The sequence below is a fragment of the Manacus candei genome, unplaced genomic scaffold (genome assembly GCF_025592945.1).
Source record: "Manacus candei isolate 608988 ecotype Guabito, Panama unplaced genomic scaffold, ASM2559294v1 h1tg000011l, whole genome shotgun sequence".
Taxonomy (NCBI): Eukaryota; Metazoa; Chordata; class Aves; order Passeriformes; family Pipridae; genus Manacus; species Manacus candei.
This window is the reverse complement of record NW_026138059.1, coordinates 8572686-8591348: the sequence shown is the minus strand read 5'-3', so window position 1 is coordinate 8591348 and position 18663 is coordinate 8572686. Positions and strand designations below refer to the sequence as shown.

General features: G+C 38.1%; 1 protein-coding gene across 25 annotated transcripts in view; it reads right to left on the bottom strand.

The window, feature by feature from the left end:
- The window catches only part of MYT1L (myelin transcription factor 1 like), a 321644-nt gene that overhangs the window by 82960 nt on the left and 220021 nt on the right, over nt 1-18663 (bottom strand). For 20 of the 25 annotated variants that reach the window (XM_051778259.1, XM_051778260.1, XM_051778262.1 and 17 more), the window contains one exon: nt 17858-18231. In XM_051778259.1, the coding sequence (XP_051634219.1) occupies nt 17858-18231 (374 nt within the window). Of the gene's footprint in view, nt 1-16839; nt 16926-17857; nt 18232-18663 lie in introns of those variants that run through there. The other 5 variants (XM_051778264.1, XM_051778271.1, XM_051778272.1 and 2 more) reach the window with 2 other exon arrangements.

The window sequence follows — 18663 nt, the reverse complement described above, 5'->3', positions numbered from 1 at the left end:
CAAAATATTTAAATTGAGTTTCATTTCTCCTCTTTTAATTTTTGGCCTTGTCTTGCATCCCCTCTCTTTAACAACTATTTTGCTCATGTTTCTTATCTCCATGCAACAGTTAATTTTAATGAAAAGGATACTTATGCATGCCATATCATCTCAATAAACAGTTGGATTCTGAGCTTGCTCTGGTGAGGCACCTGCATCACCTGTTTATTAAAATGAAATTTTAAATACTCAATCAGTCTCCTGGAAAGTATGTTAGATCAGCAGCTCTATGTGAGCCTATGTGCCTCTTCTTTGATTCAGCTCTGTAAAATCTAATCTCTCTTTCATTTCACATTTCTGTGATTCCTAAGATTTAACCTTTAATTCAGTAACTACCTCTACACTGTGCTGTTTAATGGCTGTCTGTTAAATGACTGCAAAATGCATAGAACTAGAACACTTACTCCACCCCTTGCATAAATTTCGGAACCGGTGACAGAAACTGAAGTTTTTTATTTGGTGAAGAGGCTGAGTTGTCTCACAAAGACACAAGTTTAGCCAGTTAGGTGAAGAACGCACAAAGCTGATATATCCTTTTTCTGTTAGCTTTAGGGTTGCATGGACACAGAATACACAACACAGTTTAAAAAGAATATCAGATTATTTTAGCTCTCATCCACACAGTACCATGATAATTTAGATATTCTTTTTAATTTGTTCTTTTTAACTCCCAGTGGATATAACAAATGACAGGAGGAAATTATAGTAAAGAATAGTGTAGAATAGCTACAAAGAGCTGGAAGCCTTTAGCCATCTCAACAGAAGTGCACTTGTATTGCACTAAAAAAAGTGAATAATTTGATTTCTTTTTGCACCTTTCATCCAAGGATCTCAAAGCACTTTACAAACATTATTTTAAAAAGCCTCACAACACCCCTGTGAGGTAGGTATTTTAAACCCATTTTACAAATGGGAAATTGAAACACAGAGTTGAGTGACTCTTTCCATGTCATACCGGGAGTCACTGGAGAATAGGGACTATAGCCTCTACATCCTTGATTGTTTCCTCCTTTTGTTCCTATCACATCCATATTTAACCCATTTTTTGGCAGAAGAAATGACTTGCTGGTTTTAGTGTAGGGAGTCATGCAAAACAGCACTTCCCTTTTGAAAAGGAAAATATATAGCATTTAGACTGAGAGATTCTGCAGAGAGAGGCAATGATACTTCAGTAATAGCAGCTACATTCCTACCAAAGGACAAAGACTTCAAAACAAGACTTTCCAGATCTGTTGTTTATGTATTAAATTACTCACTTTCTCTCAAGCACAGGAAAACACGATGGCTAAGAAGCTGAACCTATATGTGGTCACATAGGTTTCCTGCCCAGATGGATGGTTTCATTATCCAGGCAGCGTTGCCTGCTTTAAAACACTTCACTGCTCTTGCCACTGCTACTTGTCAATTCCTAAGTGCTCAGCATACGATACTACTGCACCACCATTTTCCTCCCTTTGAGCTGTAATGTGAGGTGCATGCACACATCTCCACATTACAATCTGTGATAACTGGTCTATGAGAAATATTTAGCAAGACAACATTGGCACAAATGAATCCCAAATCTTAGAAAGTCACAGCATCATATAGGATGGGGGGTTGTATGTACATTGCCTTCTCCTCTGGGAAAATCTCATGAGTAAGGAAACTCAAGAGATGGAAAACTCAGTGAGCTCTCAACTTCTTCACTCCACGCAGAAGAAATAGAGCACTTGTGTAACCCTCCGAGGACCTAAGCAAGGTCTCCTAAAAGTCTAAACAGTCCTACTAACATATGATTTGCATCAGAGCCCAAGCCTTTGAAAATGCCTATTTCAGGGACACACTGAACACTGAAGTTGACCTGTGCATGAAGAATCTTTTCTTTATCTCTGCAAAAGTTCCTGAAGTTCTTTTACTCTAACTGCTGTAGGTAAAGTGACTCGTTTTTATACTACTTGATTCCTTTATGGACTTCATATAACTAATGAAAGGCAAAAGAAGAAGATAACTGTTCACTTAGTTACTTGATTCAGTCTAACTATTCCATTATATCTCATTTTTTTCCACTCGTCCCCCTTAGCCTGCTACAGCTACTTACAATTGTTATAATAATGGGATTTACTGTTGACTCTCTTACTATAATGATAGTATTCAACTAATAACCAAAGCTCAAAGTAAAATAAATGAAGAGTAGAAGTCATTAAGTATGGCAAGGAAGTTCTGAGCTGAAGAACACAGCACAACACAGTAGGAGTCAGTATTATAAACTAATAATGAGGACCACAATGCAGCAAGCCCATACAGACTTTTAAATATACATAATTTTCTGGCTTACCATGTGTTTTCTTTCTTTTTTTCTGTTACATTTTGATCTTTGAATTTTCTATAGGTTCCACTTTTTATCTGGTTTTACCTGCCCGAAAATTAAGTACTTTTTATTTTCTTTTTTTTTTTTTTACTTTCCCCTAAGGACTGAATGGGATCTTCATAAATCTGAATCTCTTTCTTGTTGTGAAGTGATTATTGACATATAAAAGCATTTCATCTTTTTCCTGCTTTTTGCTATTAAAATATATTTTAAACAGAATATTAATAAATTATTTTGGCATAAAAGCATTTTGAAGATCTAGTTTTCTGTAATCTTTTTCTTACGCCATCCATATGACCTATTATTATGCCTCTGCTTATGTCAAACCTGCATGAATAGCATCCTAATCTGCAAATATTCACATAAAGTATTGGTAGAATATGGATGTTCTTACCTGGGTTATTCCTATTAACATAAAGGGAGAGAGCATCAGTTAATCCACATGAATGGGGATGCAGCGTACTTTTAAAATTTAGGTCATCTGTTATTCATCTACGTTTCCCACTCCAAATCCCGATGAGCTACCTGTATCAGTACAGTTTTGGAAAAGGATCTGAGGATATCTGACAGCTCCTCTGACAAGACCATGACTGACGTAATTTTGCTTCAAGTGTCAGACTGCAACAGCTTCTTAAAAATTATCAAGGTTCTGACTCAAGCCAACATGTTTAAGATTTTGTCATTTCACCACAAGGTGCAGCTTGCCTTTCTTTGATCTTAAGAGATTGTCACATTTCATCTACATTGCCATGGAATAATGAAGTAGCTGTAGCGGGAAGGGCCCTTGGAGGCTATCTGGTCCAACCCTTGCTCAAAGAAAGTGCCAGTTTAGAGCAGATTATCAGGGTCCCATTCTGTCAGTCCAGCTTTGAATGTCTTCTAGGATGGAGATACCGCAGCACCTCTGGGAAATCTATTCCAGTGTTTGACCACCCTCACGGTGAAAAATTCATTCTTATTTCTAAATTGAATTTCTTTTTTTACAACTTGCATCTCTTGCATCTTATGCTGCACACTTACATCTTCTCTCCACCCTCCACCTTCTCTCCACCCTTGTCTTGCGCTACTTGTAAGTAGCTCAAGACAAGCATAGTTCTCCCCTTACCCTTGTCTTCCTCAAGTGAACAAACTGTTTTTTCTCAGTGTCTCTGTACATCATGTGCTCCAGCTCTTTAATCATCTTGGTTGTTCACCACTGGACTCCAGTATTTCAAGATTTTCTTGTGCTGATGAGCCCAAAACTGGATCTATTGCTCCACATACAAAAGTGTAAGTGCTGCATAAAGGGGAATAATCACTTCCTGCAGACTTCTGGTTCCTATCTCCAGTCTTTTCATCCTGATAGCTAAACATTATTTCAAAAAAGTCAAAAGCAATGAATTTGCTGAGGATTACCTTTTTTTCTCTACCACAGAGAAAGCAGAAAATACTTTTCAGTTAACTACAGGCATCCATTTAAGTAGAAAAGGTCCCTGGTTGGTATGGAGCCTGCTTGTTTAGTTCCCAGTTATCTGCAATATTTGGTATGAAGGTATATGTCTATGTTCAAGAAGTAATCTGCTGGGATTATCTGTGAAAAGAAGTGGATATGCTGGGTTTGCAAGGGCAATACAATTTTGCCAGTCACTCCCATCTGGTCCCCCCTTCTTTGAGAATCAGGTTCAGGCAGCCCTTAATTGTTTTAACCTGACTTCTTTCTGGGCAGATAATGAGATGGCTTTAGCTGATGACTGGTATTCATTTCATCCTACTTCTCCCCAGGAAATCTATATGAGGGAGGGGAGATATTGTCTCATAGCCTTATAATGATTCAGTGGAGATTGGCAGTTTCTTGCTTTCTCTCAGGTTTCCACAGCTCAGCAGGGCAGCAGGGAATGAGGAAGCCAAACCTATTCTCCAGACACTGAGATCTAGCAGGGAGACAGCAGGAGAGCTGAGGACCAGCTGCACTGATGGCAGAACACCCACTCAGAGAGCTCTTGGTACAGAGTTTCTCCTGGGGCTAATCCTAAGACTGCTCAGGCAACAGTGACCTGTGCCTATACCCCACCCATGATCACTGCTTTACACAGATGCAGCCTGAAGAACACATTTTCAGTTCATAAAGTAACATTTTCCTTCCCACACACAAATCTCTAAGAAAGACAGGTTGGAAACTTTCAGTATAGGGATACATCATCTCTTTTTACTGGTTTCATTTCAGTTCAGATCTCTGATTTAGTGTCAGATGTCCATATTGAACATCTTCATATGAATTAAGACATCTAGACTCTGTTTACAGACAATGGACAAAAACATGCATCCTGAGATATGATTTTTCATCCTAAGATAGGTATCTAAAGTAGATTGGCTGAATTATTCCCTAAAAGTGACTATTTCTCTTGATTGGTTATCAATTAAATTGATGAGATGAATCCTATCCCTACTGCTTTTACTCAAAACTCAAATTGATCCTTGATGAATTTCAATGTATGACACAGTAGGAACTGCAGGGAGGAAGGAATGAGGGAGCTACCCAACAGGAACTATCGTTAGGTTGTGGGCAGAGACATGTTAGGAAAGGCTGGTGTGGCTGAGATAGTATGGATGCTTTGGATGGGAGAGATGCTTATGATTGCATGATCTATATGGAGAAAATTATATCTTTTTGGATGTGTTTGATCTCCATTATAAGTTTAATTACTTTTTTATAGTTGTGTTTGATTATCAAAGGAAACCTGCTGGTGCTTTGATAATAATCTGACCTGACTAGCAGAAGGGACAGAGACATACATCACTGTCATTCTAGAGGATGAGAGAATTGCTAAATATGGTACGGTTCTTTTCCCTGTCTCTCTTTCTATCCTCTCAATGAGTTCAGTGCTAAGGAATCTGTAAAGACAAAGACATCTATGTGCATGAGTGCCAGTCTTTACTTCATCTGAAATGTAAAGCTTTTCATTAGGGTGTTTGTATTTTTATTTCTTATCCCCCCATCCAGCTATTTCATCTACATTTGCCTCATTCCCCATCTTTTCATGACAGGGAAGGCTGACTAGTATTCCACAGAATAAGGAGAAACTAAATATAACAGATTCTTTGCCTCTTTGGTTATAGCCATTCTAGTATAAACTAATTAGGGACAGAACACCAGACCAAGCAGTGGCATGTAACTATTCATACTGCTATGCTCTTAGTGAGGCCTTGGCATGATTGTTAGTTGAGTGACTTAACACCTTTCCAGCAATGTCCAGACACACTGAAGTGGTGCCAGTTGGGGACCATTCCCAAGTTTGAATGTGGTAACCCTATCTTGGAAGGTAGAAGCTTAGCTGTATGCCCCCAAGTCATGCGACAGTTGAACTCAGCATGAAATGAGTGGACTGTGGTCTGTTTTATTCACTCACATAGATATGATCTGATTACTGTGAATGAAGAGACAAAAGCAGGAAAATCTGTAAGCTGGGATCAATGCAACATGCATTGTTAACTGCAGACTCAGAAGGAACGAGTAAGGCAAATGTGAACCTACTCTTTTAACCACGTGGACTGAGTTTGCACAGCAAGGTTCTGATAGTAGGGTGGCTACAGGGGTGGCTTCTGTAAGAAGCTGCCAGAAGCTTCCCCCAGGTCCAATAGAGCCAATGCCAGCTGGCTTCAAGATGGATGTGCTGCTGGCCAATGCTGAGCCCATCAGCGATGGTAGTAATGACCCTGGGATAACAAAGTTAAGAAGAAAAAACAAAGTTATTTAGTTATTGGTCAGAAGAAAGTGTGGCCAGAGAAGAGAGGAGTGAGAATATGTGAGAGGAACAACCCTGCGGACACCAAGGTCCGTACAGAAGGAGAGGGAGGAGGTGCTCCAGGCACTGTAACAGATTCCCCTGCAGCCCGTGGTGCAGCCCATGGTGAGGCAGCTGTGCCCCTGAGCCCCTGAAGGTCCATGGTGGAGCAGAGATCCACTTGCAGCCCATAGAGGACCCCACATCGGAGCAAGTGGATGCTTAAAGGAGCCTGTGACACTGTGGGAAGCCCACACTGGAGTAGCCTCCTGGCAGGATCTGTGGCCCCATGGAGAGAGGAGCCCACACTAGAACAAGTTTGCTAGTAGGACTTGTGACTCCGTGGAAGACCAACACTGGAGCAGCCCATGCCTGAAGGGCGGCACCCCATGAAAGGGACCCGCGCTGGAGAGTTTTTGAAGAACTGTGGCCCATGGGAAAGACCCACATTGGAGAAGTTCATGGAGAACTGTCTCCCAAGGGAGGGACCACAGGCTAGAGCAGGGGAAGGATTTCTCTCCCTGAGGAGGAAGCCGTGGCAGAAACGACATGTGATGAACTGATTATAGCCCTCATTCCCCAACTCTGTGCACTGCTAGTGGAGAGGAGGTAGGGGCTGTGAAAGAGGCTTTACTTTAGTTCTCATTATCCCACTCTGATTTTGATTGGTAATAAACTCAATTAATTTGCCCAAGTCAACTGTTTTGCCCATGACAGTAACTGGTGAGTGATCTCTCCCTGTCTTTATCTCAGCTCAGGAGGGGAGTGATAAAGAGTGGCTTTGGTGGGCACCTGGCATCTAGCCAGGGTCAACCCACCACATCATGCTACTCCAGTCAGTCAAGAACTGTGGACTTCAAAAAAGAGAAAATGGTGACTCAATAGTGCAGGTAGTTCTCAGTCAGCTACAAGGAGTCTTTAGTATCTGTTTGTTTGCTATCTGTATCATGTGTACAGATGGCCTATGTGACTGGAAGAGTCTCTGAAGGAGATTAGAGTACCAGACACCTGTCAAATGCAGGAAATGTATACTATGGTAACAGATATAAATCACCTTTTTATGTCACTACAACATCTGCAAAGATATTTCCAGTGAGGTTATTCCAACAACCTGTTCACCTAAAGGCCACACAGTGCTACCATTTTTGAAATTGTTAGCTCATCCTTCTATGAGGGATTTCCCAGTGCTGTTCAGATCTGCACTGGAATGTCTGCCCTGATGATGAAAGCTTGTGTCTTTTAAAAAGAGAGTATTTGCTAGACAAATGTAAACACCTACATATTTATATAGATTTCTATACATTTCCAACTAAATATACACATGCCAGCTATGATGGCAGTGGCTTTGTTGCCACTGTCACAGTGACTAGAGCAGCACAGCCTTCGTGCATGACATCTATGTTGAAACTCTACACTTGCAGAAACAATGAGCAATGAAGTGGATTAATCAAACAATTAACCTCAACAGCCAAATTTCCAAAGTACACACATGTACAGAGATAATCTTACACTGTACAAAACTAAAACCTAAGTCTGAGTCTGGTCTCAGGATGCTTCCACTCAGAAGTTATTTCACTTGAGTTCATTGGTGAAAATAATTTACATGAGATAAAATCAGTGTATTTACTTCTGCCTGAAATTATTTTTGTTTTTATTTTTTTCACCCTAACATATTTTCACTTTCAATTGCCCTTTGTGTGATTATTTTTAGGCACTAATCTCATTAACTTAATTTTCTGTGCACCAAAGTGTCTGAGCTACTTAGGAGCCCATGGAATTAACCTATCCAACACGAACTTTTCCTCTCTGTCCCTTTGTATCCGGTGCTGTATTATGTTTTATGACTTCAGAATTAATTTATTAAATGGAATTGCATCAAATCCATTCCTAAAACTCTGATAAACTATGTACATTATTTCCACACTGCCTATCTTCTCAATGATGCACAATTGCAGATTTCAAGCAAAACACATACTTGCCAAAGGACAGTTATTCTTTCTCTAATTAATACATTGCTATTACTTTTAGTTATGTATTTCTAAACAGTTAGTAATATTGGCTCATTGCTGTTTGCATCTTATCAATAGATCAAGTGCAGTTTAATAATCCTTCTTTTCAATATTATAAAAAGTTTCAGAGAGTCTACACATTTTGGATGGGGTTTTAGAAGTACTCTGCCTGCATCTGGTTCTGATTCTACTAATGATAATGATATAAAGTTCCATCACTACGGTGTAAAGATGCAGTAAGTTACAACACATCATGAACTACAGGAAAATGTTCACATATTACTAGGGAGGGGAAAATGTAACAGAAAAGATTGTGGTGCATGACCTATGGGTGTGGGTATTTTGTCTAGCCCTGATCTTCCACCTCATAGCCTTTTAATTGTTAATTTAAAGATTCTGCATAATGCAGATTCTAGACTGCAGATTTCACATCTGTCATTTCCTGCTGTCTGGGAAGGAATCCTAGCAGTATATTTTACTTGGTCTCTGCAGTACTACCATGCTGACCTCCTAATCATTCCTTTACATTTTTCTGCATTTTTTTCCCTGTATAAGCCCTGTCCTCTCTTTTACATTTGGAACTTATTGTTTCCATTTCTGTGTCAGAAGACCCTTCAGCCATTGAATCAAATTTGTTCTTAAACTCATACCATATCTTTAAGGGGGATTTCAACATGAATCACTCACAAAAAATCTTATGAGCAGTAGCAGTAATTTTTTCAAGACTTTCAGATTAGACTCCTTATGTGGCATGCTGTATAGAAAGGAATAGTCATATTTCTATTTTTCTTGGTGATACATCTATGCTTATCTGTGGCTTAAACCTGGGAGACATCTTAACATTGATCAACTGTTCAAGGCTCTGCTTCTACATGTACTGAAACAGCTCCAGCCTTAAGAAGCTCTCTACCTACCTAACATTTAAGCCTTGAAGGATTCTAGATCTTAGGTCTTTTTATACATAAGTTCCTAGAGAAACCTAATCCAATAGGTATGCTCTTACGCACACATAAAAGAAAACAGCTTCCCATGAACTGTTGCTTTGACTGCCTTGCCTAATTTGTAGCCAAGGGGAGAACTGCCTGTTTCCTTCTGTATTTTCTCTGCTTACCCCTTCCTGCCCATTACCCAGGTGAAATACATTGTTTAGTGGGTCACTCGCTAAAGAACTATAAGACTAAGAGTATAAGCTCTCACAGTTTACGTGAATTCAACACCACATTTCCCATGAAAGTTTGCTAGTCACCACAAAAAAAAGCTAAACTGGATTCCAGCTCCATTAGGAAGCAGAAAACAGAAGAGTAAGTCAAGCCGTGAGACAGTTAGAAAGTCCTTAGAGCAAAGACAGAATGCAGCATGTCCTGCTTTTCCAGAAGAATGACCTTCTTTGGTCTATATCTATAACAGTTCTGGAATATTTTTTTGAGGGAATGAGAGAGCTCCATTAGAATGTGTAAGAGTGTTGCTTATGCAAAGCAGTCTCTGGTGTAGTCTCCAACCTTCCGTGTTAGCAAAAAAGGACATGTGGCACTGAACTTCTTCATCCCCTCTCAAAATTAACTCAGGCACCAGCATTACAGATTTGGGCAGAATTTCCACTCCATTCTATATTGAAACATTTATCTCATTCCACAAATGTAGTGGGATCCTTGGCTCCTAATAAAGTATTTCAGTTACTATTCACTTAAAAGTTGTCCTTTCTGGCTGTATTTTCAGAGTACATTCACAGACTGTGCTCATTAGATGATAAACAAACACTATGATGAACTTTAGTATACTTTTTGTAAGTTCAACTTCAGTCCTATTCCTTACAGTTTGGTAATAATGATCTGTTATTCACTATTTCCATTATTACTTTTTAAAATATATTTTGTTCTTACTGATTGGAGGCCAAAGTTTTTCCAACATATTGCAATAGAGGAATAATCAATTTTTAACTTTCCAGTAGATGCCAGCTTTTAAAATTGAACATAAAGAAAATGTTTTAATTATTGCAGATGACAGAATGACAATCTTCTGTAAAAACTTCAGCCCTGTTCATTATAGTGTCCAAGAAACTGTTTAGCAGATGCTTCTTGTTTATAGAGAATTTCTATAAGTGCAGGCAGTTGGTGAAACAATAGATTTGATACAATAGAAACGAGAAGAAAAGCAGTTGCATAGCATGACTTAAAACTGTATATGACAAATAAGGAATCTCATCACATATGCTTTGGAAAAGGTAATGACAGAACTCTAACATGGCATGGGCCTGGGCATCTTTGCCAGCACTCCTGTGTTAGGTGACTGGAAGTGTTCATGCCACACAGACTTTTCCCTTATTGCATCAGTGATCCATGTCTGCGGAGCACAGGGAAGAAAATGGCTGCTCGATTTGTTTGCTTTTGTAATTGTGAATTCAGGTTTTCTGTGGTGTTCCTTTAGTGTCACAGCAGTACTTACTCTTCCTATCAATAATATAGCCTGCAAAATTAAGGGTTTGGGATGACAGAACTATCAGATGATGAGTTCACCTAAAAAAAACCCACTAAGTCTTGAGCCGTCAATCCTGTTAACTTTCTCTGACAGAGCCACCATAAGTTTTTGCTAAAGCAGTAATATTTACTGCACAAAGCATATAATAGCTGCCATGGTTTTCACATGGTGTTATGGATACTTGACATGCTTAATGTTAGTGACTATTTTCAGTACTTTCTGTATGAAGCTTTAATGTGACAAATAATTCTGAGGATATCAACAACAGTGACCAAACCCAGCCTCCTTTAGGTGGTTTCTTTCCTATATTTAGTTCTCTTTCTCTTCTGCTAAATGACTTGGCCTTCCTTGCTGTCCAGCTCATGAACTGTAGCTCCCACAGTCTCTACTCTTAAAAAAAAATAAAAAAAAGCAGAATACATTAATTTACAGAAGGGGAAATAACTCTTATGGTACAAAAGGACTATGTCATATGGGATAGAGGTGACAAAAGAAAAAAACTGAATTGTTCTGAGACCTGCAAAATAAGGAACAAACGCTTCCATAGTACAAAAGTATTCAGGATTACATATATATGTTCATTACACATCAATGTTTTTGTTTCAAAAGAATGCTTTGTGAGGTTTATATATCTCAGATAAACAAAATTTACGTGACTTGAGGCATTTGCTAGGACTGCAAATTTGATTCGTGAGAACAGATATGGATCAGAAGAAATTACCAATCCAGTCTGCAATTTTATTTCATTTTATGATTTCTGGGAGGAACTCTAGTAAGGTAAAATTAACTCTACAGCCACGAAATAAAGTTCTCTGCTTTTCAGAGTGAAAAGCTACTGTTTGTGTTCACTCTGTTATAACAAACACTCTAAGGCCAGTGGGAATTGTGAATTAATAGGGTGATCATAATTTGCTTTTAGAGATACACTCTAAACACAAGAGGAAAAATAGGAACTTCTAACATTAACCAAGCAAAAGTTATTTTATAGAATCATTACATCTGTAGTGTCAAGAAGGATTCGTACAGAGTCTGTGGTCACTGTAAGCTGCAGTACAGTGTGGGCAATGCAGCCTTTGAAGTAGCACTGTGAAAGGCAAAGGAATTCAAAGCAAAAGCATAAAGAGTTCAGGTCTGTACAACCCATGAATATGTTTCTAGGAATGACATATCCCAGATGTGAGGCCTTCTACAGCAACACCAGGTCATTATGTTTATAAATATGGATGCAAGGGGCTGCTATATAATGTAGTTCACTATTGGTTCTTTAAAGAACTACAACACATAAGTAACCGGCTTCTTGGCACAGATGTGCCAAAACCAGGAGATCATTGGCAGTGAACAGGTTACAGAGAGTCTAAGTGAGAATAGGAATACAGCACTTTAATTACTTCTCCAATCCATCTTATTCCAGAAAGAATTAATTTTACTCTGTGATCTGTCCAGACAAAAAATGAAATAGGCAAAATCAAGGATCCACTCAGCATTTTCCTGCAGACAGAAGGATGTAATGGAAATGCAGAAAAGGCAACCTCTGCACAGCCTCTTCTTGAGGACTGCAATCTGTGAGTATCCAAAGCAGCACTGCTGAGACATGGCTCCTTTGTGGACCTACTGCTGCCACAAGACTAGAGAAAGGTTTGGTCACAGATTAGCCCTGAAACAATTTGACATTACAATGGGCCCAACATCTTGTTCAGCTAACACTGAAGGAAAGGTTTAGTGTATTAGAAATACAAACAAGCAACCCCATGCCATGTAAAACAGTTTCAGAATGAAGCAGCATTGTGGTGCCAAATTTGTTCCATGGTGCTTTCATGGAACTAAGGTCTTCAGTTCAGACCCTGAACTCTCTAAGAATCCCAATGTCCTCTACAGGATTTCTGCTGACATCCACAAAATTCTGTCTCGTCAAAGGTGAATAATTTCTTTACACTGCATAAAGCTATAATTGAATCATTTGCTCTTGAAGGATGAGATATTTCACATTATCATTTAAGGTCTTTTATTTGTAGGGAAGGAGCTAAATATGCAAATCTCTACATGAGAATGATACTTAAGTACATTCTGAACTTTACCGTGGAGGTTAAGATGAAAAGGGCTACATAAAGTTTCTAGACACAGCCCAGAAGGTTTACTGAGCCTCTGAATTAAACATTCACATAGAATGAAGTCTTCTAAAACAGTTCTTCAAGGGGAGGGAAAGTTAGGGATGACACGTGCAACACACCACCTCATGTAAATGGAACTCTACTGGCATAAAGCTACACTTGATTTGTCTTGATGCAAACAAGCTCAGCATCAGACGCAATCTCACTTCTGAGAATTAGAAAATAATGTTTAAATAATGCTGTTTAATGCGTTTAAATTATATTGTCTATGAGCAGCAAACAGTAAAGGCCTTGAGCATGGAACACAGCAGTAAGCAAAAGTTTACTAAACTAACATCTGAGTCATATTTAAGCAATTGGTCAACCAATCATAAACACATAATAAAGGTAATAAAATTATCTGAACTTTTCCCACAAGAACTAGAAGCATTCAAAGGGTATTCACCAGCTAGTAGTTTCCCCACCCTACTCCAGCAACCCTGAGGTTTCCAACTCTGAACTACCTGTTCCAAATGTTTTAACTGCATTATTTCCAAAAAAAATTTTCAGCAAAAATGCTTAGTCTGAATCTTTCCATAGGAAATATAAACAGCTAAACAGCAGAACATGTTGTAATCCATGCCTGCATCTTCAATGTAAAAAGAAGGTATCAATAAAAGTTCTTATGATGTTGTTTGACCCAGTGACTCCCAGGCTGGAGCACTTCGTAACAAGACCAGAAAGGAAACTTTAACTTCTTATCCTGGGGACACCAATGCAGTGGCCAGGATAAATGTCTTCCACAGCAACTCTAGTTTTTTTCTGCTCTTCAGATTATTATTGATGAGACACTCTAAGCACAGGTTATCTTCTTTTATCAAGGTGTAATATAGCAATAGACTTTATTAGCAAGGAGTTTAGATCTGTTTCACCTTGTGAAGGTATTTATTTAGTCTTCTTTAGCCTTGGAAAATAATTTTTTTTCTGTATACGTTGCCCTAAGCAGTGAAATTTTGCTTTCTGGCTTCTTAATTTAAAGCTATAATTTACTTCTGTTAGGTGCTTTTCCTCTGAGGTACACGTGAGTTTAGCTCCCTGCTCTGATTAATACTGAACACCTACTGTGTTCACCAAAGAGATGACCACTTTCCTGCTAACAGTTTAAATAAATGAATATGATTAGTGGTCAGCAGGCTATCAGATGACCTTGCTAATACAGATATGTTGTCTTCATTTTATGAAGATGTTTACTTTATCAAGAGTGTTTTCAGCAGCATGCACAGCTGGAAAGCTGTGTCCCACCATGCTTTCCTCAGCGCATGAGCTTCTTTCATCTTTTAAATTGATATTTGCATCTCCTCTAGCTTAGAGGACATAAGTGCTTCAGAAGCACTTCAGAGGGGATCAAGAAGACAGTGGAGGGCACTAACAGTCTTAATGGAGCTTACAGGTGTATTATATTCAGGGTCTATCTGTCTGCATTGAGTTTATGCAAGTAAAAGAAAAAACACAAACATATTACGAGTTTTTTAAAAACCATCCTACAATTTAAAGAAATATGGTTGGATTTGATGATCTTAGAGATCTCTTCCAACCTAAACAATTCTATGATTCTATGAAATAAGAAAACAGGCAGAACATCTATCCTTATGTCCATGTGCTAGGTATTATTATTAAAAAACCTCTACTGTGTCTCCTCTGAATTCCAAAGGTTCTAAGCAGCTGTCATCACAGAGAAAGGGCACTCCAACAGCAGCCTTTACTCTTACTCCTTCCCATTTGTATTGCAACTTACAGGTTATGTTATCATAACACAGGTCATCTATCTGTCATTTTTTCCTGGGATATAAGGGAAATAACAAAGATTCATCTTTTCTTTAGTGGACCTGTTGAACATAAGGGCTTTCCAAGTCTCTTCATAGATAGATGGATAGATATCTGTTCTTCAAAGAGGTTCAGATTTAATGGAAATTTAAGGAGGATATGTTAGCCATTGATGGAGAGTTTTTAGCATTAATTTTGTGTACAGAAATATGGGCACGGAATCGGGGACTCATTTAAAAAAGTTTGGTTTTTTTCCTCCTTTTAATTTTAAATTGTTATTTTGAGATTTGTGAGCCTGTTTCCTTAGGACACATCTGTATTCTCCAAGTCCTTTAGTTTATCAGTGACAAGGCTACAAAAATGTGATTTTCAAAGGCTGTGATGGTTTCAGTGAATGCTCAAGTATTTTCAATGAGAACTGTTTACCTACATGACCTTTATAATATCTATATCCTCTGAGAATCCCACTCAAAATTCACTTTCTTTTAAACCAAAAAAGTATGAGCAATGACATGCCAGTGATGCACTTTTGTTTCCCAGGATTTACCCTTTTCTAAAAGAAAACTGAATTTGGCCTAAGAAACAGTAAAATACCTTACCCATACGCTCCTACCCTCTCCCTTCCCTGCCCTCCCCAATTGTTTCCTCTATAGTCCTGTTCTATATTTGTTGAGGAATTCTTCTGTCAACAATACTTATAATTTTAACCTTCTGTCACCAATATTTATATTAACTCTTTTGTGCACCTAGGCTATAGTTACTTATGGAAATTTTCTGAACAGCTATCATCTACAACACCAGTGACAGAAACCTTTTTGAGAACTGTCAGGTATCCTGGTGACCAGTGGATAAATTCTGCATTTTGTTTCTAGAGATAGAAATACTAAGACACATTCAGACTTCCTGCTAAGGCGACTTATAGGGTGGTTTGCTACAATATCTACATTGTAGGGAGCAGCAGCTGATTGTATTAACTGAATTCATAGCTGACAGACCTAATTTTCCATATAGTCAACAGATAAAGGCAAGAGTTATATTTAGACCATAAAGTTTAAGAGCACTTAACTTTGCACTTTTTTTCCTTAGAAAATCAACAGTCCAAATTTCACCAATATAGCTTTTGCTACAAGCAGAATAAAGTGAAACTTCAGGATCCCTATTGGAATCAATAGGATATAAACTATTTTAAAAAAATCTGATTTATTGATTAGCTTCTAGACCTCACCAAAACCAAAGTGTTATCACTCTCCACTCCTTGGCATAGACATAAGGAACTCCATACTGCCTTCCTCATTAATTGCTAGGAATTCTTTCTTGTAAATCATCTGTGCTCTAACTGGGACTGTTGCATAGTGATTACCATGTTGATGCTCAAAAAGATCATTAAATACCTTTCTCATAAAATTCTATTATCACTTTTCCAATTTTATGAGGAATTTTTCTTAATGACTAATTTTTTACATAGAATATATATATATATTTATTAATGTACATTTGTTTTATTGTTGGAATAAAATGGAATCCAAAGAAAAACTTGACCTACCTAAATTTTAATTCCAAGTAATATGCAGAGCAGCTTACAGAGGTACCTTTGTGAATTTTTTGCAGTTCTTAACCACAGCCTACTATATATGGAAGGAAAGCAGTCAAAAAGCAATGTCAGCCTCTTCACATTGATTAGGACCACTAACTGCATGTGTAACTGTGTTGGAATAACTAAACCACTGTGTTTCATTATCATAGAAAAATAAACTGAGTGTCAAGCCTGCTGGTTTGGCAGAAGCAATTTTCTTGAGCTCTTGAGTTTTGCTTAGGTTTTTTTTTCCTTTTATAATTTTTGATAGTGTAGATTCAAAGTTTTTAATGTCAGCTGAAATCACAGCAGCAGTTGCACCATAACCTAAGCACCAACAAACTCAGTCACCATTATTTGTTAAAGAAACTGCTGGACATCCTGTGTTTGCCCATCAGGAGAGCAAGACCAGCTGCACATCAGCCTAATTTAACACAGCTTCTCTTCCAGGTTCTGAAACAGCAGAGTTCCCTGCAAAAGGAAATGGCTTCCCTGTTGCATCAAACTCATGAAACTTTTAAGATCGACCATTTATTCTCTACCAATTTTGTGGCAAATTCAGGCAATTGAGGAAATGCTACAGATGCAGTATCTGAGAAAATGTTATAGCCACCCAGCTGGCCACCATCTTGCCCAAATGGAAAGAATACTTTCAAAGTCTGTCTTTAAGATTTAAGATCTGACCTTACAGAATGCTGAAACAAAAGTCATACAACTTTCATACCTGGTTCCTAAGAGGAATCCAACTGAGGAGTGCTGAAAGCTTTTCTTATATTTTTATTGGTTAGAAAGGTGAATCTACCCAACCAAAAACGTGTTCCCTGAAAATGGGAACAAAATACTTTTTAGATAGTTCATTAATTTTTGCATGATTCCTTCATTTCACCCCAGTGCATTATGATGTCTGTCATCAGCATATGGACTCTTGAGTAAATGGACACTAAACACATATTTTGAAAGTACTGGTTATATAAAGTCCAATATCCCAAAAAAAGAGAAAGTCGAATAGGCTAATCACATTGCTATTGCATTAATTTAGTTACTACCAGTGACCTGTATGTCTAAATGGCACTTATGCCATGGTATGATAACCAAAATACATAAATTTTAGAAAGACGTTATTGATGTAAAGCTGTCACTATTTTTACTGGAATCAACTAAAGCACACAGCATTCAAGCCTCAAAGAATCAAAGTATGTTATAATAGTTAATTCTGAATAGTTTCTTAGGGTAAGGGGAAGTATGGGGCAAAATTTTTGAAGGGAAGAGGTCCACTTTTACACACAAAAATTATCTGCAAACTTGTGACAGAATTTATGTGGGCAATCTTTGACATTCTATAAGCAGATCTAGCAAATACACTTGCAAATGATCAGTACAGGCACCCAGCTGTAGCTGATGCTTTGCTTGTACCTTTGTGAATATTCTCCTGGTAACTGCATGCATTAATCCACTACTAGGATTACATTTTATGCAAGCATTTTTAGCATAAACACACCTCCACCCTCCTTGTTTGAAATGTGAGTGCTGGTGTATTAAAAAATATTTGGAAGACAGACTTATTAAAATAAATGTTAAGAGAACACAGTGGGGTATATTTTCAGTGTGGAGTAGAGAGATTTAACTGCATGACTTCCATTAGCTTTAATGAGAACCACATAGCTAAATCCTCACACACCACACTAGAAGATTAACCCAGAAAACACGCATTGTTTACTTTTTACTAATACTCTGATTATTACCACGTTCTTCCTCCTCCTCCTCTTCTTCCTCCTCTTCTTCTTCCTCCTCCTCTTCATCCTCCACATCTTCACCTTCCTCTTCATCCTCTTCTTCTTCTTCCTCAATCTCCTCTTCTTCTTCTCGATCTATCTCCTCATCATCCTCCTCCTCATCACCTTGCTCCTCATTATCATCAGAATATTCCTCTTCTTCTTCATCCTCTTCCTCTTCTTCCTCTTCCTTTTCATCCATTTCCTCTGTTCCATCAGTTTCATAGCACTCATCTACTGAAGAGTTGTCTGCTTTAACCACAAAGGGTTTTCTTTTGGGGGCTGGTTCTTGGGGTTGTTTATCTTGTGTTTTTCTTTTTTTTGCCAAAGGACATCCATAAACACTGTGCAAAAAGAAAAGATGTAAATTATTACACTATCCTCCAGATTTCATTTAGTCATATATACTAATTCTACACCATTAGTTGCTGTTCTCAGAATGCATGTTTTCAAAGTAAAATGCTTCTTACACAATACCGACCAAGGGGAAGGACACTTACAAAACCTGTGAAATTGCAAATGACTATCATTTGCCTGAAAATGTCACATGCATATGACAGCATAACAGTTTCACAACTGATACAAATGTGTGTTTTTCCTTCTCATTCTTTTTTCTCTTCAACATGTTACACTCTTCTCTAAGGCAGATGAATATAGTTAAAAAAACCAGCAATCTTATCCTACCTGTAACGTATCAGTACAACAATCAGGAATAAAGCAATGCTTCATAATTTTGCAATATTCAGTAAGGTTTTGATTGTGTGCAGTTAAGATAC